This window comes from Scatophagus argus, chromosome 14 (assembly GCF_020382885.2).
Source record: "Scatophagus argus isolate fScaArg1 chromosome 14, fScaArg1.pri, whole genome shotgun sequence".
NCBI lineage: Eukaryota > Metazoa > Chordata > Actinopteri > Scatophagidae > Scatophagus > Scatophagus argus.
In genome coordinates, this window is record NC_058506.1 from 2,777,784 (window position 1) to 2,802,215 (window position 24,432).

Genomic DNA, 24,432 nt, shown 5'->3' on the forward strand with positions numbered 1-24,432 from the left:
CACTCATTAAGTGACCATAGTGTAGGGATCATCAAAAAACAGGGATACCCGCAAAGTTTCTGGGAGTAAAATTAATTAGGCACCAGTGCTCCTTGCCAACTCTATTGACACACACCCAAAAATACATTCGCTGACGCAGGAAACACTAAATCACATACACAAGTACAAAAGTTTTTTCGGGCACTCCAGAACTCCAGCTGAATTTCACTTCACCCAAACAAACAGAGTCTTAATGATATGCACTGTGAAAAAATCACATTGTAATCACAGCGAAAACATAATCAGGTGTAAACACAAAGCATTCAGGAACCCATCCTTCACCTACAGAGGTGGTCAGGTTTTTTTTTTGGTTGTTTTCTTTGTTTGTTTGTTTTGTTTTAGGGGGATCTTTAGGAATTAATGCATTGTTTTGCACCATGGTGATTCATATCACATCAGATCAACTCACACAACTGTGAGTAGGCTAAAGAACATGAACGACAAACTTTGTATTTAGTTCATGGATGGTTGAGGTGGTTACTATGTTTACTACAAAATGAGTAAATAAGTGTAAAAAATGCACAATACAAACTAAATCAAAAAATGATTTGTCTCTCCCCATGAACTACTGCACAGATTTTTCACAAAGCAAGGGTCTCATGGGGAACACCAGAAGGGGAGGACTACACAGACTGACAGGTAAGTTATTGGTTAGTTTTTGGTCAACCTTCATCATCGGTTCTACATGTCCCACAAAGCCTGGACAGTGACAGCCACTCACGCAGGACTTCACTGTGCCCTATGGCTTTATTTACCGTGCCACAGAAAGCTCACCAAGAAATAACAGATTCACACCGCAAATCACTGGGTTGAAAGTGACCCGGCATGGGGTCAATACGGCACCAATGCAATAATGGGTTCACTTTCCCCTGTGAAGAAATCCAGTAACCCAATAGTAACATAAAACAACAGTATATCAGCAGGTCAAAACAATCCATTGGAGTAAAATGAATCTAGTATTACTTCTGTGCTATACTGACCCACAGTAAGACCATTTTTAACCCTGTGGTTTAATTGAAACTGCAGCTGGACCTCGTCTATCATATCCTATAAAAACAGGAAATGCAACAAAAAAGTCATGCATGTGGTCGGTCACTACCTTTCACTTGTTCCTTATTGAGAAACCACTAAAAAAAATGCAAACTAAACACAACTCTGGTTTAACTCATTCTCACTCAGTGGAAAGAGATATAAAAGCTTTCAGTGCTTTTCAAATGTCAAACTTTGATAACACAAAATGCTGTTCGTGTTTTTATTTTTATTTTTTTACATTGTTTCTATCCACTATAACATCCCCTTTACACAAACACCTCCACTCACCCGCTCTTCCTCCATCCCCACCAGCCCCCAGCCCTCTTGGCATGTTGCAGCGTATGTATTTATTGAGCAACCGAGTGGCATTAATCTAACAGCTTAGTCATAACGAGTCCAACTAAGTCTAAGGCAGACAGCCTGTTAGCGGGCATATGTTCAGATCCTGGTTAAAGACACATTATTCCCCCGAGGGGAAGCTTCCACATTGACACGTGTGTGTGTGTGTGTGCGTGTTTACATGTAAGTAGCAGCAACAAGTGGGTGCAGCAGACGGCTGCTGTGGCGCACACCCAGAGCCTCCATTAACACAACCCACCATGTTCCCTTCCCCTGGCCACCCACCCATGCTGAGAGAGGCCACTTGAAACCTGGAGGGAAGCAAGTTCGCCCGTGTGTACTGAGGAGGAAGACGACAGGATGTGGCAGCAGAGATGAGACGAGGAAGGGAGGGCGACAAGGACCTGAGTCACATGGGAAAAGTGAGAGGCGGGAGAGAAAGAGAGGGAGGGAGGGATGAAACAAGGTGAGGAAGAGAGGAAAGCAGAGAGGAGGGGAGAACAGGCAGAAAGGGAGCTAGCCTGGCTAAGGTCCAGGGTTATCACTGGCAAAAGTCGAGGCATTTGCCAGCTGCCAGCTGGAGACAGCAGCACTCGGCCAGAAGGATGCTGCCCTGCACAGCTTCTGTCGGCTGGTGTGTTCGTCTCTGTTTGTGTGTCTGTCCGTGTGCACAGCGTGGATGCTGCAGAGCGCTGAGAGCTCTGTTGATGTGTTAAAACACGGGACAAGGACCATATGCATAACCAGTTACACTGGCTGAATGGACGGTCTTTACAAAACACAAACAAGAGCAGTAACAGCAGCTCCTCTTTCTGCCCAGCTGCCCACACCCCAAAAGTGAAAGAGACAAGGGAAGGCGCTTAATAACATCTCCCTAAGTCTACCTCTTTTAACAAGTGATGCTTAAGTGTATCTTCTTTATTTTTGTGATGGGGGGCACATTATACAACTGTTTGCTGTGTAGCCAGCCAAGCACAGTCGCATGCCGGAATGATGTCAGCAAAACTAAATACATATAAACCTGCAAGAACCTGGACAGAAAGTTGAACACACCATCACAGGATATCATCAAGTATTCCTTTGGTCATCATCTAATCAGTGATACTGAGGCGCAGACTTTATCCCAATTGTTCCCGTCTCTCTTCTCTCTTGAAGATGAATGATAGAGAGGGAAGACAGCAAGGGAGAAAAAGTAGTAGAAGGGATTCAGTTTTCAAGGGTAAAGTGTGATGCTGCTGCAGCTGTATGCTCTCCACATCAATGTGAGACAAGCTCACATGCGCACAACACACACTGTCAGGCAGCCTGATCTTTCTAGTGGTTATAGTATAATTAAATCAACAATTAAGATTAAATTTTGAAGTTCTATTCAGTAACATTTCAAAGCGCAAATCCCAAAACTTCACTGATGTCACCGTCTCAAATGCGAGTATTCCGTGACAGCAGCCTGAACCTTTAGGTTTTAGATTCGTGGTTTCTCTGTCGCCACTCTACAGGGAGGTCAGCTGCAGGTTGGAAGACCTTTTACCAGTGAAGGCACCTTGTCATACAACACCTTTTATTTTTCCTACAAGGGTCAATAGTGGAAACACTTTTTAGTTCACGTGAAGTCAAGCATACATGTGAGCAAAGTTGCATCAGGCACGAGTGACTGAAAAGCTGTTTAAATTCACCTTGCTGGTGTGCTGCCTCGGGAAGCGCTCCGTCTAGCGGACAAAGCCGGTATGACACAGTTTCAGCAGGAACACCTTCCCAGGAAGAGGTTAATCCACTCATAGCATTTTAATGACATCTACACCAGCGCACCATACTAATCACATTTGCCTTCACATTTCACGAAATACAGACAGCCGGTGTTGAGCTCAGTGAAACCGGCTGCTGCAGTCCAGCGGCTGCCCGAAAAATGTCCTACCGCTCCGGGAGAGAAAACTCACACATCTTGGGTGGAATATGTCAGCTCAAATAGGCTGCAAAATCCATCACTCTGAAAGCCAAAAACGTCACAACTCCCATATAGCCATTTATCACTGCAAACCACGCATCTCAACGGTGTATCGCAGAGGGAATAGGCAGGTCGTCCTCTTTTAAAACAGGTTCAACTGAAGGAGTTCCTTGCCCTCCGTAGTAAAGCTATGATATAATTCATTTGACGGTGGAGCGGTCCGTTTCCCTCATCATATGCCGGCCGGGCTCCACTCAGGTGCGGTGATGAACACACATGAACTTCATGACGTAAAGTGTGACATTTTTGACATACAAGCGACATATTCAAAGTTAGCTTAAAGACGAGCACGGCTGTTTTTTGTTTTGTTTTGTTTTTGTTTTTTTTTTAAAGAAAATAAGCTACGTTAAAACTTGAGCAATATGCGCTGGTGGATACAGATATACTGCACTTCAACTCACCTTGAGCGGCCGTTCCTCGGGTGCTGAATACACTTGCTATCAAAGTGGCCACATACCAAATCATAGTACTATTGCCGACCAGAAATAAACCTCATCATATCTCAAAGTGCCCCTTTCGGTGAATCTCTCATCGCCGAGTGGTCCAGGACAAACTGAAGCGGGCCGGTATCCGATTTTCTTGTTAACCGAGCCCTGGACACTTTTCCATCGGCGCTTTCCCCTCTCTCTTCCCCTCTCCTCCGCTCTCCTCTCGCATCCTGAGACGGATCACCTGCGCCAATGGGACGAGAGCAGACGAGGCAGTGAAACCAAGCGCCAGCTTTTAGATAACCGCGGTCCCGCCTCTGCACTTGTTTCATTGTTAGGCGTGGGAGAAATTCGATCACTGATTGGTTACCTGGACCGTCGGTTTCCCAGCTGGATTGTTGCGTTCAGTAATACTCCGAGGTTCCAATTTTCGGTTCAAATAGACGACCTCTGCGCTCACGACAGCCAAAGAGAAAGCCTGATTTTTCAGTATTGGCCTTTTGCATCCTTAATACACTTATATGTACAATTACAACACTAATACCATAGTATAACTTTTCATAACAGTAGCGTGCTATAATGGAATTATAGTCAAAAACATCATAGCCAACCAGAAAAACATGAATAGGCAGGCTTAGATAAATAAACATCAAAGAGAATGGAAAAATAAGCACATAAAACCCGTTATGTTAGCCTAAATTTGTATCTTTGAAAAGGTTTTATAAATATATTAAAGACTGGGTAAGGCAAAATTTCCTTTTAGAAACCAACAGTTGCATCACGGTTTTAATTAAATAACTTCATCCTCATTTGATAGGACAGACGCAATATCACAACTACAGCCAATCACAGAAGACAAAGGGAATCCAACAGGTGGTTGGCCTGTGGAGTCTGATAAATGCCATGAAAAATGTTCTTTCTTCTTTAAAAGAAAGTAATACTGCCAATGCTTGACTGTGGGTATTTTTTTTTAAATCAAGAATAAGGAGCCACGGACAAAACTACAAGTTTCTAACTTATATGTCATAAAAGAAGGAGTGCAGCCTCCGGTTTTCAGCGGAGGCCCTGAACGCTGCACCAGAGGGAACCGATTCAAGGTGGGTTGGAGTGTGAAGCCGTAGCGAAGCTGCGGCATCATCCTGCGCAATTAGACGGGAGGAATCCTCCAGCCTGTACATCGTCAGACCTCACTGCCATTCATGCATTCAAATCCACGCTGAACTGTGAGGTGTTGTGTCTGTAACAGTGAATGAAATCAGCCACGCTCGGGTTGTTATAGCGCTTCATCAAAAAGAAGTAAAGACCTCGAATATTGACTACAACAGCACTTATAACAAATAACTTGTCCGAGTCAAGCATGATTCATCCTCATTGATAGAGTGATTCAGTCGAGGATAATTTCAAATTCAGCTGACTCAGTCTACCTTGCTCATGCAACATCTTGTCGTGCCTCAGAACCAGTTCTGCACCACCTCCGAGTTTGAGGACCCCTACTGCTCCTTCAGGAGGAGGCTCCAGTTGAGCTACCAGCATCTAGCAAGATGATCAAAAATCAGTTTCAAGTTATTTGAGGTCATTCTGTCATCTTGGTCTCATTCTCAGCTAGTATATTATGTTTAATCCTGATCCAGAAATCAAAATAATTTGCCCTCATAACAGAAAAGGTTATGATTTCTTGTTAAAATATCAGAAATACTGTTCAGATGAAGTCGTCTGCGGCTCGGTGTTATAAACTGGCTAAATAAATCACTGAAAACATGGTCAGGTGATGTGTCTTTCCTCAGACACTTAAACTGGGACTGCTTTATTAAAAACGTAGTCAAACGTTCTTCTCAACAGTCCTGTCCATTGATTGTAATTTTTGATCAGTGCTATTTCACTGGAGAGAAACTTAGCAGTTTTAAAATCACATACTTTATATTAGGTACCTTTATTAAGACCTCGTGAGACTTATGCGATTAGACGCAGCACTTTGTCCTGTGCTTGTATGAGGCAGCATTTCCATAGCACTGTTGTTCTCTCTGTGATTGATTAGTCATTTAACTTTAAAACAAAAAGGGCCAGGAAGCTTTCAGTGTTATACACACACACACTTCCAAGAACAATTTACAGCAAGATAAAAATAGACATGTAGCTTAAAATAATGCCAACAAAGCTGAACAAAGACTGGTATCTGAACAGGTATGTGAAAATACATACAGCAATGTGCAGCTGATGAAGCATATGGAACAGGGCAGGAACGGCAGGAGTTATGAGATGTTTTTTTAGGCACTTCTTGATTGTGATTTGCTTCAGTGTTGTACAGAATAGTAGCCAACATGTCTTCTGGAGTTCAACTACTTGTTTCGGCCATATTGTATCTTTTTATTGTGGATTATCTCAGGGTAGTCACTATGGGACATGTAATAAGTCATTGACATTATTTGTCTTTGTTGGTTTTTCTTGTTTTTTTTATTTTTTTTTTGTTAATTCGTACTTGGTATTTTGTTTGATGTTTAAATCAGGATTCTGTAAGGATGGGTTGGATCAATATTTGTCAGCTTTACATTGGGTCTGAAAGTGTTGTGGGTGGGACAGAGATTACTTGAGAGGGTGAAAAATGAGAGAGAAGCATTTTGGCTAGAGGAATTCTTCTTTATTCACTAAATAACAGAGAGGCTGTGAAGAATGCCAATGAAAAGATTTCAGCATAATGGTTTGAGTGGTGTCCCTGATGTAGGCCCCACACACACACACACACACACACACACACACTGTCAGAAACTCCATTTTGAGAATGTTTTAGCCGGGGATGGCAGTGTCGGTCTGACTGTCTGTCCGTTATTGGATGGATTGACATGAAATTTGGTATAGATTTTGCACAAATGTCTAATAGGATAAAACTATCAAGGGATGACCTTTTACATTCCAAAGGTCAAACATCAACTACACTGTAACATCATAATGTTTTCTGTCCATTGTTCAACACACTAACTCAGGAAGTGAAGGGCAGATTGTGGTCATATTTCTCATCCTGGTCAGATTTTGAATTGGTGACACTAATCTTGGGTGTCCACCATGAAACTGTGCTGACTGTATGGATCTTCTGTTCTCCTGGGTTGAAAATGTGTGTGTGTGAAGCATCAACGTTTTCAAATTTGCAGCTTGGTTGCAGCAACATCCGCATTCGAAGCGCTGTATAGTCCGTATTCAGCTTCAGATGTCCAATCATTACATATGTTACCTGACAGACCTAATGGAAAGTACAGGTTTACTGGTGTGAACAGCAAGGCAGTAATTCTAGTAAAGACTCAACATGATGTACCATGTTGTTCTTGTTTTGTAAATCAGTCTGCATTATGATGGAGAAATTAAAGGAGTAAATGACTGGGAGGAACACAGCTAAAGGGAAGTGATCAGTCAACATGATTGAGAAGATTTTGACTGGACTCTCCAGGACCGAACATCCAGGTACAAAACATCTCACTCTCTGTCACACTTTGCCTCTCTTTCCCAGAGCTGCCTCGATATTCTCCTCTATCACACTGTGCCTCTGAGGCCTCACTTACTCGACTTGGCTCCTCTGCAAGAAGCAGCCGGGAGAGTGTGACATGTCAAGCCCCAGCATGTCAGCATCCCTGACAGGAACATCATTGGCTACAGATGCAGCTGGAGGCCCTTATCCTGATGCTCAACAGCCACTGCAGCCAGCGTGGCAACGGGAGCACAGCCACGTCTCACAGTGGACTGTCACATCGAGCGGCGCGCTTTAAAAGAGCTGTATGAAGTGCAAATAATATATTTAAATTCAGCTTTCACGGTGTTCTGTGATCTACTCTACGCTCCACTCAGGTTTTTTGTTCCTCCCTGGTGATTAATGTTACGTGTTAGTTTAAGATGGAAGCTGCACTGAAAAGCTGAAACGAGTAGCCCAGAAATTCATTTTGACAAAAATAACTAACCAGCAACAACTTTTTATAAATGATTTTTTGAAGTTAAAGCAATTAGGATAAAACTAGGTAACCAAATTAAACACACTCTTTCATTGAAAATAAATAACAGATTTCTCCATGTGTGAACATTGTTGGAAACCTTTGAGATAATGTAAGTACTCAACTCAGTAAAATACATATTTCTGGTCATTTTAAGAGATTTGAATGTGACGTGTTGTGCCTTTAATTTAGCCTTGAAAACTTGTAACTTTTCATTGTTTTCTGATATTTTATGCACCACATGATGAAGAAATGGATCCAGAAAGTAACACAGAATGCTCAACAACATAATGTTACAGTTATATATAATATATATTATATTTGTTGCTTCTCCCATGGTCAAAACAGTAAGGTTAAACTAAAATACTGTTAAAACACGATCACCACAAACCAGATTCATGTTTTTCAAAATAATCAAATAATAAGAAATAATAACCATGTATGCTGAATGAAAGTCATCATTACAACTTCAACATTCTCTCAAAAGGGCCCTTTATTATATGCAAAATGGCAGTGACGTGACCATGTCAACACACCAGTAAGTGATTTTGGAGCAGCCTCATTCTCAGGTCTTCAAATCGCCACCAAACCAAAATGTCAGTATCTGATGACATGATGGCATGGGATTCAAAAATCAGCTATCATCAGCTAAGCATTTAATATTGCTGTCTCAGTTAGCCATGACAGTGAGACTGTGCACAACAGCAGGACCCTGACACCAGAAACTAAATGGAATTCAGCCATCACTCATTTGTGTCACACTCTCATGCGCTGTTACGTTTCTGTCACTGTGCAACATAGAAATACAAAGTGTGCATTCCATCTGAAGTCCATCATGTGCCATGTTACTGTGGAGGGCAATGGGGAAATCTGACAGGAAAAGCACACTCATTATAGTCTCACATAAAGTCTCAAGGAGGCAGTGATATTTTACAGTTTACAGCTTGGAAGCTGCACTGCGTTTCTGTTATCAGGGAAGACAATGAAACACAAATACACTCACACACTGTTTTCACTTTCATGGTGTGTTGTGAGTGGGTTTAGGGGTTTTCCACAAAACTGTGTGCTAGTTAACATGAAAACAGGTTTATCATGTGCCCAGGAGCACTGGATGGGGGAGAGGATCAATGCCCCCCCTTGAAGCTCTTTGTCAATATGGCTCCATATGGCAACAATCCTGCACAGTGAGACTCTAGTTTTAACTACCTGTAATACCTCTGTTTCTAGTTTGAATATGTTGGATTTTGGTCATATAAAAAGCAGTTTAACATTAAAATAACAACTACTCAATGGGAATATTAGTCTGAAATTGCTTTTTAGCCATGCTAGCAGTTCATGTGCAATGTAAGTCTGTCGGTCCACCATTTTGGTCTGCACTGAAACAGCTCTGAGACTATTTGATGGATTGCAATTTTTGGTCACGCAATTGCAATTTTTTTGGGAAAATGAAGCCTAGTGACTTTTCACCTACTATAGCACCATCAGCAGTTCAAAACACCCACTTGTTCTCTTAATATATACATCTACACAATGAATTTGAACAATATTTGGTGCCGATTGTCATGATTCCCAGAGGATTAACCCTACTGCTGTTGGTAATCTCCTGACTTTTCTTTTAGCACTGCCACGAGTTGACATATGTGGTTTTGAGTGCAATGTTTCAACAGCTTGTAAACTTTAAAGATGCCGTCATATGGCCAAATCTGCAATGTGTTCAATATTTTGGTCCCAGCAGCTCAAGCAGTGGTGTGTGTAGTGTTAGCCTTCTCCACACAGAAATATTGTTCCTTAAATATTGCTTGAGTAGACTTAAAACCATCCCTTCTGATAAAGTTTACAGTTAGGGCCGGCCTAGGCCCCTATTTTATGCTGCTGTATGTTGTGCTTATTGCATTTCCCTTGGGATTTATTGAATTTTACCTCAGGCTCAATAAAGTATCTATCTATCTATATCTATCTATCGGTTTAGACTGCCGCTGGAAAATCTTAGTCCTGTCTCACAAATGACACAGTGGAAATTTTATTAATTTCCAAGTTAATCGTGGAATGCGACAGAAAGATTTGAATGAATATGCTGTAGTCAGTTTAGGACAGTCTACAATGAGAACTTGACAGCAGGTGGTATGATGATGATTCAAGCCTGATTCAGAGAATGGATGTGGGTCTGTTTACAGCCACTGCTGATGAAACAGCTCTGGGAGGGAGGCATGACATTGCCCCATACTGCCTGATAATGTACTTTCATCCAAACACAATCATCCAACTGTTTTGGGTTTTTTTTGTTTGTTTGTTTTTTTGCTTGTTTGTTTGTTTTCTGTATTGTTTTTTACTCCACCATTTCAAAACAAGCAAAATGATGGAACAACATGAAATGGTCTCAAAGGATTATTGCTGTCAACTCACTGGCACAGCAGCTTTGTAAAGCAAAACAGCTGCAGGCTGGTCCTGGAGAGGATGTCAGCTCGCCACTTTGATGACTCTGAGGCGGTGTAGGAAGACAGCCTTGGTACCAACAGCTGTTTTGGAGAATAACAAACAAAACTATATTTACAAAGGTGCATGCATATTTACTGAAGTACAGTATGTACTTTCTGCTGTCTTGAGTCTCTTAATGAAAACAAAAGATGTATGTAGTGAGGCATCATGGGAGTTGTTACCATCACTGTTGAAGAACAAACACCACTGCCAGTGAAAATGTATCTGAAGTGTGTTACACAGAAATATTCACAGACGAGGTAACGATTCAAGTTTTAGTCACATTACATTTAGACACACTTGCCCACTTCCTTCCTCTCTCCTGGAAGTTATACTGACAGGCAACCAAACAAATGGAAAGATTTCTCTGGTTTTGAACATTGTTGAAAACGCTTGGGATAAAGGAAGTTTAGCAAAGGTTGAGCTGTTTTTTGAGATTTTAAAGAGGATCAAGTGAGTATTTGATTGAAGTGAGTATCCAGTACAAATAATGAGTATGAGTATGAACAAGAGCATGAGTATCATCCAAATAAAATGTGTCAATATGTCTGTACTGGTAATAAAGGAAAATCTTCATTGGGTAGCTAATTGAAGCTTAATAATTAATAATAATTAAGTTTTTGATCAAAAACATTGATCTGAAGCTCTTTTTGGAGACTATTATGTAAATTTTTTCAACAGATGAATCAATATAGCAACTTCTGATCAACCTTTATCAATTTCGGACTGAAATGAACAACTTCTGATTAGCCTCCCCCCAGTTCCAGTTAAAGCACAACCCACTTCCTGTTCAAGCCTCATCCATTCTGAGTACAAATGTGGACTAGATTAGGTTGTTGAACAGACACAGATACAGATGGACTCACTAATCTCTCATTCGAATGTGGAAATGCTACATAATAAATCTTAATGTACAATTTAATTCTCATTTCATCGTAGTTTAACTTTCTGCTAGTCCACAAGTGAACAAACTCTAGCTCGTTCAAGTTGGAGCGGCTGGCTGAAGTGGGCGGTAGCCACAATGCCTAAAGCTGCTAGAGGAAATATTTCTATATTGCTACAATGGATCCAGCAAGTATGTATATGTGAAATGTGTCACTTGTGGTGACGAACATACAGATGGTTATAACATTGATCTTTTGGATTCTCATAGAAACAGAACCTGAGCAGGTTCACATGAGTTTATTGATTAACAGACGGCATGTACATGCAACTGAAAACACTTGCTTTATCAAGCAACAATTGATAATGTTAATAACCTCTGCTGTGGTCATTTAAATTAAGATTACTTGGAGTTTAGAATGATTACTTCTTTCTCTCCAATTCACAACTTTCTTTGATGTCCTTGTCTCTAATAGCCCCTTGGTTCTGAACGTGGAAATCCCATCCCTAGTGTTTCCTGGTGAAATTATTGTTGGTGCCTTTGTGACAAAGATACCAGGATTGCTTACTATTTTCCTAGGAGTAGGAACTACCATCAACATTGGACAAATGGGCAAATTTATTCATTTATTTAGCATAAAAATATACATTAAAGCAGATATAAATGATGCCATAATGCCAGGCTGACTGCACCACCAGTCAGCTCTCATTTTGGCAGGAGCAGTTTGCAACATCTCACCTCTGGGAAGATTTCAGAGTGAGACTTCTCCCTGAGCAAAACTTGTGTTTCTGCTTATACAAAAAGGATTTAATTCTTTAACAGAAACTCAAAGTCTGTGAGTGACAAAAAAAAAGGCACTTTCAGTTGATGTAACTTTGACAGCTGGAGTTGCCCTAAAGGATTATGTTGCAGCGACTGCAACAGCGTCGTGACAGCCAGCTGAGAAGATCTACTGGACCAGCTCCAAAAACTTTTGATAAGTATGAATCATTTACACACCGAAATATGCAAATATAGGGTTCAGGGTTAAAAATATTAAAATTCTTTTTTAAATCAGCAGTGTAGTCTCATACTTCTTAAAAGTTATACTTATATTTCATTGCCTGCATCAGCCCACAGATACCTATTACAATATGGTTGAGACTATCAGTGTGACAAACACAAACAAAGTCGATTTGCCTGAATTAGTACATGTGGCAATCCCCAGTGGGGAGCACGACACAAACGGACCTATGGCGTTACTGCATAGGCAGGTCCTCCCCGCTGAGACTGAGAAGTAGCAACAGAAAGAGAGGTTGGGCATTGGGGAGCCTTGATTGTGTTTGTGGTGCTGGCGGATGTTTTTGTGTTCCCCTGAGATGCCGGAGAGTGCAGACCCGTGAGAGCTGTAATAGGGAAAATGTGGAGCGCTGCAGCTTCAGGAACAGAGGCAACAAAGCAGGCTGAGGTGGGATGGCGAGGCTGCCTGCTGTTTGGGCAGTTTTAAGCACTATTATCACGCACTTGACATTTTAACTTTTTCCCCATGATTTATTCTTTTGGCTGGAGCTAGTTTGAATCTTGTGTTTTTATAAAGCCCCTGTCTTTTCTTGTAGTACCTGGGAATGCAGCTCTGTACAATGCAGAATACCTGTGTGCAAGACGGATTGGTGGCTGGTGACACTAGAATTAATCATTTATTTATGGAATAAGATCACTGTATCTGTTTTGATTTTATGAATGTGTGCCATACTTGAATCTCACAAAGGCTGGATCACTGATGAGCTTGCCTTGAAGCTTTCTTCATGTATCCACACATAACCTTGGATACCTTAATGACTTTGCCATTTTAAGCCATAAGATGCGCCTGGGACTGAAAGCAGTAGCTCAGGTTACACCCCCAGCAAGACTAAGCCAACCATAATGGCTTCTACTTTAAGTCTTACAAGTTTATTACAGTACAGTCAGGCACCCAAATAATGCAGGTTCAGCACCATCGTTACTCTGGACATTCACTCTGGAGATTCCAGCCATAGCTCGGGCTACATTTGAAGGCTGTCATGAATACAGATACCACATTCTCTGTCCTGTGGGTCTGCCATGCACATGACTGGGATACAATGGAAACTGGGATGGAGGAGATCAATTAGGGTTGTTTGATGGCCTCTTCCCCCTCTTTCTCTCTCTCACACACACACACATTCTGTCTATTTCTAACCCAACCTTTTCCCTAAAACCCAGGAGAACTGAACGTCCAGCTGGCACATAGCCCAGGCCGTGCCTCCTCCCCCTCAGACCACCACCACCATGGGGAGTGAACCAAAAACCACAAACACAATATCCAGGTCACCACACAACTGTGGCAAGATATGAAAGGAGCACACTGATGGATATAATGAAACTGTAATTTTAATCTCAAACTGGGACAAAATTTGGCACTATTGACGCTAATGTTTGGCATTTAAAATTGTTACTAACTGGAAGCTATAAACCGGCAAGCACAGTGCAATAAAGATTTTAGTTAAAAAATGTAATTAGTGTTACAAAACTGAATTTAAAAAGCTCACAGGAACCATCAGGCCGGTGACAAGGAATATGTCACATCAAACAACTGAAGGTGCATATCTAATTCTAAAAGTGATCAAAGACGTGAAGTGCAAGATTAAAATGGGAATTGGTTCAAAAGGGACAGTTACAAGGCTTTTCAAGACAAAAGAAAAAAAACATCCATCCATCCATTTTCTATACCGCTTATCCGTCAGGGTCGCGGGGGAGCTGGAGCCTATCCCAGCTGACTACGGGCGAGAGGCGGGGTACACCCTGGACTGGTCGCCAGTCAATCGCAGGGCCAACACACAAAGACAAACAACCACACACTCTCACCTAGGGGCAATTTAGAGTAGCCAATTAATCTAATGTGCATGTTTTTGGTATTGTGGGAGGAAGCTGGAGTACTCACGCAGGTGAACATGCAAACTCCACATAGAAGGGCCCAGACCGGGATTCAAACCTGGAACCCTCTTGCTATGAGGCGACAGTGCTAACCACTGCACCACCGTGCCACCCAAGAAAAAAACAACACTTGAAAAAATAGCTGATTGGTAATTACTATCATCATTTCCATACATACAGCAGTGAGGTCTCTGTGGGACTTCAAACAATGAGGAAGTAATGGGGATGTCAGTACAACACAAGGTATAAATGAAGCTCATTGTTGCCACAAAATCAGAGAAATGAATGAATGAAGATGAATGAATGATTACTTTTCTGATCATGTCCTTCTCTGTGTAGACAGCTGAGCACCTTCTTGTTAATTCTATTTAAATGAATGACCGGTACATTAATTCAGTAGACGTTTAGCAACAAAATTTAAGCATGTTTATTCATAATCTGCGAAGTCTGATTTGCTCGTTGAAATTCCATAATCACACAGAGCATGTGTGCTTTATGTCTGCAGAGCAGCGCAGCAGCCAAGAAGCTAATCCTGTGTTGACAGAATTAGATTAACTTCAGTTGACAAGTGTTAAAAATGCACACATTAGTCTGTTTGACGATGGTAAAAATACAGGAAGGTGAGAAAGCTTTGATCCCAGTGTTTTCTCCGAATTTTCATCCTCTCAAGGCATCACCCTATTTTCACATCTTTAATCAAACGTGATCATGACTGACTGATTATTTTGGGTGTCACCATTAGTCAAGAAAGAAATCCATAGACTAGCAGAGCAAGTCCTTAATTACTGTTGTTAGGTTAGGTTAGGTTAGGTTATGCTAGGTTAGGTTAGGTTAGGTGAAGGTGAAGTGAAGTTTTTAGTGTTCAGATTTCCAAGTACAAATATCAACAACAAAATGACTCGACATATTATCAAAATGATATCACATCACAGTATACAACATATGGTGGCGTTTTTCAGACGAAATGATCCTTTTTAAAAACATACTGTGATGTACCATGGGGAGTTTGTCTCTAAATTAAAAGGTATTGTGACTGACAAATACCAAACATTCTTAGAACATTGTCAGTGTCGCTGCAAAGGTGACTCAGAATACATTATGTCTCATATAATAAATAGCTGAGGGTGGTTGCATGGTGTGAGGAGGTCAGTCTGTGCTTTTTTGATTTCCATTCAGTCTCAGACAAATCTGTTACCTCTTCCATCTACTCACATGTAGACCTCACTCAGAGAAGCAGACGTGCTATTCATGTTTTTCATCGGACATTCAATGTGTTATGATTTTATGAAGAAAAAAAAAACCTCACCTCTTCAAATTAAATGCTTCAGTATTCTAAACAGTTTGAATGAAGTTAAAAGTAATTTTGCAGTGGGAGCCTTCAGACACTCAGGCAGAGTCACACAGAGAAAAAGGTGTAACGCATCCACTCAAGGCCAAAGGGTGGCCAAATCTATTTTCTTTGTTGCTTTAACTGAAAACACATGCTTACAAAAGCTATAGAGATGGTTTAAAGTTACTGTTGTATTGTGTGTGTGAACACATGCACACACAAAGAATAGAAAATACAGATACACAGCCAAAGTCCCGTTTCCCAAACAAGGCAATGGGATTTTGGATTTGTATAGTTTTTGTATAGCTTTTAAGGACACCATGCAGTCGTGTCTCTGCCTTTTTTCTGCTGCCAAATAAAGCTCTTATTTTGGTCCATGTTGCTGTTGTTTTTGATTTTTGTTTTTTTACTTGTTTCTTTTTTTGTTTCCTTTCTTGTTAAATGCGAGGCTAATGTTCTTCCCATATATAGGAGGATTGTGGGAGAGGCAAATCCTTCCAAATGTCGAAGCATAACTCAGCTCCTCCAAATAGCTCAATCTAATTCCACTTTTCTACTTAATGAAGGCGTTCTGCTTTCACACACCTCTGACTCAGGCTGCTCAACACGACACCACAGCTCCACATTTACACGTTCTCAGTTTCACAGCACCTGTTTGCAGCATCTGTTAAAGTTCAGACTGTACAAAGATGCCACAGCGACCTTTAACTGCAATTGACTTCAGGTGCCAGCAGCTGCCTGGACTTATTTTTTTTATTTTTTTTTTTAATCAAAATTTAAAAGTCCTGAAGATGACGTTTGTTTGAGCATGTTTGTTCTCTCCTCTCGTGAGGCATCTTGTGTGGTACAGATCTATTCTGACAGAGCTCTGACTGGCTCTGCGTGACTGATCGGACATGTCATCTGTGATGTGCTGCTATATTTTAATCTGATCTATGTAGAGGAAAGAATTCAAATTTCATTTCTGAGTTGTTGTTCAGAGAAAGATCTCACCCCTCAAACAGCTTTTAAGCCTCATTAATCTTCGAGTAGCAAGATGCATGGAGTTCTGTATGTTTTCCACTGGAGCAATTTGCAGTTTCGCGCATTCATGAAAAGTCTCTTTGTTTTTAATAACGCTCATGTATTTAATAGAAAGATAGGGTTATACACTCAGCACTCCTTTGAAAGCTTAAGTGGAGGACAACAACCATCTTTCATATCATTTAAATGTCTCTGTATATGGCCTGAATCTGTATTATTTATTGGCTACCAAAGTCCATTTCAATCTTTCAACAAAGGTAGCCAGACCACTCTGGAAAACAACACTATACTGAACAACACCAAGATTAAAAAATAATCTGAAGAAAGAATAAAATGTATTCATATAGGCCAGCAACAGTAAGTGTAGGAGGTGTGACAACATTCCTCTTTCATTATGTCCTCATCAGTCATCCTATTTTTTGTAAGGTGTCCTTTATTAAACAGTGCAAAGAGGGAAGGAAAGGCAGTTGATTGTGACATAAGTCCCTGTCCAGATTTGAGTCTGGGATACAGTATGACACTTCAGTGGCACAATGTGTGTTTCTGCCCCCACGACGCCTATATGTCTGCTGTTCATGCCAATACGACAAATAAAAGTGACAGACAGGAGACTGCAGAGCAAGTCTCTGGGAGATATGAAAGGAGAACCAGTTTGCCATCACCACTCCCACCCTGATGGTGGGAAGAGTTTCGAGATAGCTGCTGTTCCATGAGTTGCTTGGAAGCACAACCCGTTTGCCTCTGCTTTTCAGCTGGTATGTTGTTCACCAAAGTGTAGAGATGATTTTGAAGAAAAGTTGATTAAATATATATAGTTCAGAATAGACAACATGGACCTTATTTCCTCTGGGTCTGTATTTATCAAGCTTCTAAGAATTACACAACACAACATGAAGACGTCCATCTAGCGAAGCACTCCTACTTGGAGTGGAGTAAATAAAGATCTTTTAAGAGTAGCTCTCAAGTGACCGCAATTCAGACTGAGGCCATAAACTCATCAGGAAATTGTTTATTGAGGTAATAAATCAAGTAAGAAGTAAGACATTTTCTCATAAACTGATATAGACTACAATTAGACTTCTTTTTGAAAACTGATGAGAAAGAAATGTAGGAATTATTCTATTATTATTATTCTGGTTGCTTCAATTTTCAGACATGGAAGTTCCATCCACTTATTATACTGTCCATGGTTTATGCTGCTTTTGTGTAAAAACATATTCATGTGTTAAAAGCACTTAATCTTTAATATCTTTAGTAACAATAGTAGCAGAAATCCTAATTTTTTTCCCTATATGTAGAGATAGATAAAGGATTAAATAGAAATTAGCTGAATCTGAAACAAAATGAAAAGCCAATAACATGAAAGACATTTTGCTGCTGGATAAACACAAACAGACAATAGCATTCCACACTGAAAAGTGGCTCTCTTCAATTTAGAAGCATTTTTAACTCAAAAGAAAGAAAGATGATAAATGTTTTGAAAATTTGCAAGAGCATTGGTAAATGTGAGGACCTTCCATCTTTCACTAAAGTCCTAAATTCTACTCCTTGCAGTTTGATCAGTTTGACTAAGTGTTAAGCTACAACACTCATCAACATGCCTTCTGCAATGTGCCTTGGAAACAGATTTATGTGGCCATAAATGTCACTGTAGTAATTGGCAGTAAAATATACACATACATCAAATAGTGGGTGAACTACTTGGGCAGTTTTAGGTTTGATTTTTAGGTTATTTCATATGGTGCAACTTTTTTTTTTTTTTTAATTTAACAAAACTAAAGATAACAAAATGAATTGTATCTAAATGTGTGAGATGCAGAAATAACAGACAGAAAAAGACAGTTAAAGAGATACAGCTCGTTTCATGTTTTTTCAAGGCGCTCCAACAGTCCCCATAGCCATGACCTGTACATGCCAGCAGTGCATGGCGTTTACCCAACAACCACAATACAATCCTTATGCAACGGAATACTACAGTGATAGCAGATTGTCTCATTTTAAATTAATAAACTGACGCCAGAGAGCAATGCAATCAAGGCATGAAGTGTCATCCTGGTGTACAATGTAAGAACCATTCCAGTCCTCCAGAGGGAACTCTGACTTCCCATGCTGAATCTTATATCTCTTAGCACTTAGGAGGAGCAGTGTAATAAACCTGCAGCAGCTATTAATTATCTTGTGTTCTCCTACATGGCCTGATTTCATAGCCGCTGGCATTCCTGTGAGAGCGCTGTTGGGCATGGTTAATCTATAACTCTTGAAAGAACTGAAGGTTTTACAGAGACATAGTTAGCATGGTGTGTCCTGCACCTCGATCCAAACAAAGGAGGAGAAAAGTAATCTTCTTAATGGGGAATGTGCAGTCCTGCAATCACAAGAGCAACTCTACCTGACAGTCCAGAAGCAGAAGCAGATAGATATATAGATATAGATATTCAGAATATAAATATAGACACAAGGGATCCCATTCAAAGTCAAGAATCATATCTGTGGTGCAGCCAGGAGCACCTCATTTTCAAGACCCACAGTGTGTAGGACACAGGAAGGCTTTGCAGAAAAGCATGCTGTGTAGCAGACATTTCAGCCAAGGAAGACCGTGGTTTCAGTTAAATATTAGCAAAGTAAACCGGTACACAATAATATTGCCTTAGAAATGAATGAGTTTTCACTGAAACTTTTGCAAATGGAAAAAAAAGAATCGACGAAGTTGGCAGATATGTTGACAGAAAATGTTTCCTCATTATTTTGATAACTGAACATAACTGGGGCAGATTTTGTATTTCTCCCAAGGCGTATGAGTTGTCATAAATTGGTAGGCCTATAACAGTCCCAAGAGACAGGGGTGATTACTTGTACTTTCAGGACAAAACTGTAGAAATAAACCTGCCTGTGATGATGAGGACTAAGACTGAATAACTTGAATAACAAGACTTGAATAACACGTGTGCTTAAGTTAAACTTCAGAGTGCATTTCATGGCGACAGTCCCTTTTCATTTATGGTGTAGCTGCGCTTCAAAGTGACTCTTCACTCTCTGTGCATATGTATGGCATGTGGGTGTAAAGACAGACTTGAAAAAAAAAATCGGAATATTTTAAAGTGGTAGTTCAAAAATATAATTTCTAGAGTTAGACAATAGTATAATAATATTTGTATCACTCACCTGTGTGTACATAAAACATAAGGCTACAGCTCACTAATTAACATGTTATATCTTGTTTGTTTAATCGGTACAAAACTTTACGGTTTTCACATTTGTGCCTCCGGCATCAATCTCACTAAACCTGCTCAGTTCACCCTCGAGTGGTTACAGCAAGCAGCCAAGGTCAAGGACAAATGTTTTAAGGTAAATTATCTGGTGGTTAAAAAATTCCCACCCTATGTCAAGGTAAATTTGAAATGCTTTCTTTGTACTCTATGGCCATTGCGCGTATTTTTCAAAATCATGCTGAAAGCAGTGGAGCTCAAACAGTATTATTGCTTTAGGAAACTATTGCCATGTTTGAATTAGAAAGACTTTAGCTACTTCAGTCCATAACAGAAATCCTTCTGGCTTTACAGTGAATAAGAATAGAGCCTGAATGATCGGAGTGGGGGGCCTGATGTTTACATCCATCTGTCACAGTTCTGTTATCTAGGTTTTATCATACATCTTCCTCCAAAAATACCTTAGTGGAAAGAATTTCTTTCTTTTCATATACAGAAACTTGCCTTTAAGACATTAAAGCTCATTTCAGGACGTTTCAGGAGAGCAAGCATGGATTTCCCCAGAGTGCTTTAACAATGACACATTCAATCACGTCCTGATGAACCAGGCTGACTAAGAAAGAAAGGGTTAAATGTATCTGACCCCACTTGGGAATCGTTGAATGGCGATGAGATGATTAAATCTCAAAAGCTGTTAAGTGGAGTCAAATAGGGTGCAGAGCAGATATCCTTCAATAATATCACTTAAAACAATGCCCACGGGACAGGTGTTTTTCTTGTGGAATGAGACGAACAGCAGTGGAAATAATCGTTCACCTCTGCAGCAGAAAAAGCCTGTATAATCCAAGGGGGCTGGGGATTTATCTTTAACATTGGCAGAATATGCCAACACCTGGTTGCATGTTAGAAAAGTCTGAGTTCATGCCAAAGATGTAAACTGTATTTAGGGGAACTCTGATGCTTTTCCTCTTTCCTTTATTATCAGCAAAGCAATCCAACACAAATGGCCAAGTTTATGAGTTAGAGCATCTGAAGTTATTAGGTTTATAATATTCAGTTTTGGTGATATTCTCAGAAATGTGTGAACCAACTTATATTTATTAAGTGCTGGTGGTGGACTGCAATATATTAAGAAATATTTCTATTTCTTTGTCTTTCTTATTCACATGAGGCAGAGCATGCATCTGAATATAATATAGTCCAGCACAACATCATCGCTATGACCTTAAAGCTAAAACGTAGTTGAATTACCACCTTTAGTGTGTTACTGTGTCAAATATCTGCACATTATAGACTTCATAAAGATAAATTTTATGGCTTTGCTTAGGATTGGCCTTGTCAGCCTTGTCACAAACTTAACATTATTGCACAGCAACTTTAATTAACGTTGCAGTTAAACAGTAAACTAAATACAATGCTATATACAGTAATTATTTTATTTTATTCGCATAGTCAAGGTATCCATCACATTTTGAGGGTATGAACTGTACTGTACTGTTTTTGCCACACCAAGTTGTAGGAGGGTAGTCTAGAAGATGTCTTCATGTGTATCGTATATGGCACTTCTGTGGTCTAAATACAGCTTTCCCTGGTCCTCCTTGCATGACTACTGTATAGTCTTGACATGACATGCAGTGCTCATGCCCATCTGCCAGTGAAATCATAATACACCTACTGCACTGCTTCTCTGGTGTCAGGAGAACCAAGAAGCTCCCTCACGTATATGGTATGTGTTTTTATACCTTTGCTGCCAACATGAGAACTCTCCTGTGCTTTATAGTTTGTCACACAAGAAGCAGCATCAACAGAAACAGATGGGGTGGAGAAAATGTTTTTCCACTAAAACTTAATTTGGTGATGCTTGGAAATGGTTTCAAGCAATGATGAGTGCTATCTTCTCCATTTGGAGCCAAGATCTTCCAAATAGCTGGTGTGGGATGTTATACTTTACTCTCTGGAAACATGTTCCGCCTCCTCAGACTGCTAGCTACCAAGCCACAAATAGTTACTTCTTCCCATAAAATTTCACAGGTGAGTGAAATAATGTTGATATATAAATTTACCACAAGCTGAAGTAATGTAAGAAAGGTAATTCTGCTAATCTTAGCTAAAGGTTTTAAGAGAACTTTAGTGGGAAGTTTTGGCTTGTAAACAGCAAGCTAATGCTTATTATCTGAACAATTTAATCACTGATGATACTTTAATGATGACAGTTTGAATTAAATCATTTATCAACACTGACTCTGTATCACTCACATTCAATAATCAACACATATTGTCACTATTTTGAATGAATTAGTACAAGCACCCTTTGAGTTGTCTAAAAAAAATAAATCACCTAAAAATCATCTAAAAATCACCATGACTGTGTCTCTAGTTCCCCCTCACTTTGGGGTACACTTTTCTTTTCCAACCCAAAAGCAGCAGCACTTAGGAACCTCAAAACTCCTCTCTGCATTAAAGTTCTCATCACTAAGGTGGGGGGATTTACAGAGCACAGCTTTGCTCCGATTCCTCCTCTGGAGCCCAACCTGATAACCTATTCTGAAGCAAGACAGGCAGCCAATAATATTTTGTTAATGGCTTTTTTCACTGCACTGATGAAGCTGGCTGCTCAGTCATCTATTCTACCTCCTGAACAAGTGTCAAAGATACCAGCACAATCCACACCCTGTGTGCTTTCATTGCTGTGTCCCAAGCACAGACTGCAGCTTGGCAGACTATGATTCACAGACACCTCTGGCTACAGCACTCTGAGACAGAGGATGAGTGCATGAAAAGGTGGAGAACATCAGACAGCATGTCTCTTAGGCACAGCCTGCTCTGAACCTACAGCACCCCCCCAGTCACCAGTGATTACTGCCAACAATAGAGATGGCCATGGCTGCCTCTCACCCTCACCTCCTGCACCTCCTCTGCCTCCACAGCCACCTCAGCTGACTTTCTTTGCTGCACAACCCAAGCCTTGAAGAGTTGTCAGGAGCTGCCAAGTGGCCAGAGCCTGATCTAATCCTCACCAGGAACCGCAGAGGAAACTAAGTCAGAGACATTACCAGGTTGATGGGATTGTGTGTTTCAATGTTACTGTTCACAAACTGTTTTGATATTACAAGAACATCACCCTATAAAGAGCAGTTTTCCTATGGGAAAATCAGTCCGCCCCAGCATCTTAAAATTCACTCATAGCTGTCAAGCACACATCCACCGCACTGTGAGCACCAGCCTTTAAGCTTTCAGTTAAATAGGCAGACACTTGCTGACTATGAGTCAATTGGAAAATACAGACTTTTATCTCACAGCAGTTCAGAGGCACTGAAGGTACTTCCAAAATGGCTTCAGGCGCCAATCTTGCAAGTTGCCAATTGTTTTAGCTTTGTCTTTAGTCTCTACTAACTCCCTACAAAAATATCTGGCTATTAGAGCGCTAAATGCTCTCTGGGTTCACCAGATAATTTCATTTATTTGCTATTTGGTGCTGGACAGAATGTGGGTTTTTAGAGCTTTTTTACTGAACAGCTGCCTACTGCAGCTAACAACAAGGTCGGTGACAGCAGTGAGAGTGAACCTGAAAATCAAAAGTTTTGGGCTGTAAAACAAAAACTGAAACTGAAAACTCTCCAAAGAGCTGAGATTAAGGGCAGAAGATGTTAATTCTCTGGGTATTTGACACTACAAGCAACTCCATAATATTACACATACTCATCTGATCCATTCCAACACGTTCTCATTCTTTGTCAACACCTTGTGCAACCTCATCCACACACGTTAGCATCTGTGGTATATGTATAGTCTTCCCTTTGACATGTGTTCCTGGTATTAACTGACTCTTCATTCTCAATTCAAAAATTTTGATTAGTGCACCTTTAAACTGCAAAGTTGCCAACATTTTAATTGTATAATCTTGTACTTCTATAAACCAAATTCAAAGTCAGGCTTATACACTGGACATAATATGCAACTACTACATCAGTTTGCAGGTTGGACTTGATCTAGTAGATATATACATGTAGCAAATATCTAACTTCATGAAGTGATTCTTTTAGTGCAGCAGAGAACCCAAAATGGCAACAAGCGCTCACAAAACATGGACAAAACACACTCATTAAACAGTCTCTTGTCGTGCTGCTGTTGGCAGCACTCCTTTGTCACTTTCAACATGCGGGGCTGAAATGCATCCTCTCACCTCTCTATTTGTAATGAAGGTCCTCTTTCATTACTGATTTTCCTAGCATTTCCTCTCTTTTTGTGGGTATTGAAAATGTTTGGTTTGGTGATGTGGGAGGTGCTTCTCAGTTGAGGTGGAATTGAGTCCTGGCCTGCAATGATAAGAGGAGACAAAGCAAAATTAATGGGGCTAATCAAACATTTGGTCTTAGTAGTGTTACCACTTCAACAGTGATGCCTTAATTATATAATATTGTGTGGAAGATCACTCACCTGTTAGCTTTGTTCCAGGGTGTTCAGGCCAAAAGAGTCCCTGGGAAAACTGAATGCCATTTTAAGGTTCTGGGAGATACCATATTGTTAATAGGAAAGGGGGTGACAATGTATTGCATGTTTTCTTTCCGGATTTCTGTCACATTATTCTATAGTAGTATATAAATTAAGAGCATGTCGGCTGTGGGCGACAAATATAGGGGATATGCATTTTAATTCTGTTTGTAAATTGTTCTAATGTTTGATGTTAGGGGAGGGGTATATTTCCCTATGTTTGGTAGTGGCTAAGGTCCTAATCAGTGGCAGAGTATAAAAGGCTGCCAGTAGTTAGGAGGG

General features: G+C 40.4%; 1 protein-coding gene and 1 long non-coding RNA gene across 4 annotated transcripts in view; both read right to left on the minus strand.

Annotated features, from left to right (window-relative positions):
- Positions 1 to 4,135, minus strand: part of LOC124070318 (protein turtle homolog B-like) — a 119,085-nt gene extending 114,950 nt beyond the window's left edge. For all 3 annotated transcript variants that reach the window (XM_046410122.1, XM_046410123.1, XM_046410121.1), the window contains exon 1: positions 3,814 to 4,135. In XM_046410122.1, coding sequence (XP_046266078.1) covers positions 3,814 to 3,877 — 64 coding nt within the window. In that variant the 5' untranslated portion in view covers positions 3,878 to 4,135. The remainder of the gene's footprint in view (positions 1 to 3,813) is intronic.
- A 304-nt stretch (positions 4,136 to 4,439) lies between these two features.
- Positions 4,440 to 23,863, minus strand: LOC124070319. The gene is made up of 4 exons (XR_006845171.1): positions 23,843 to 23,863; positions 10,215 to 10,327; positions 5,265 to 5,373; positions 4,440 to 5,077 (listed from the first exon to the last, which is right to left on the minus strand). It is a non-coding gene; the product is annotated as an uncharacterized LOC124070319 (long non-coding RNA).
- Positions 23,864 to 24,432: the final 569 nt, after the last annotated feature.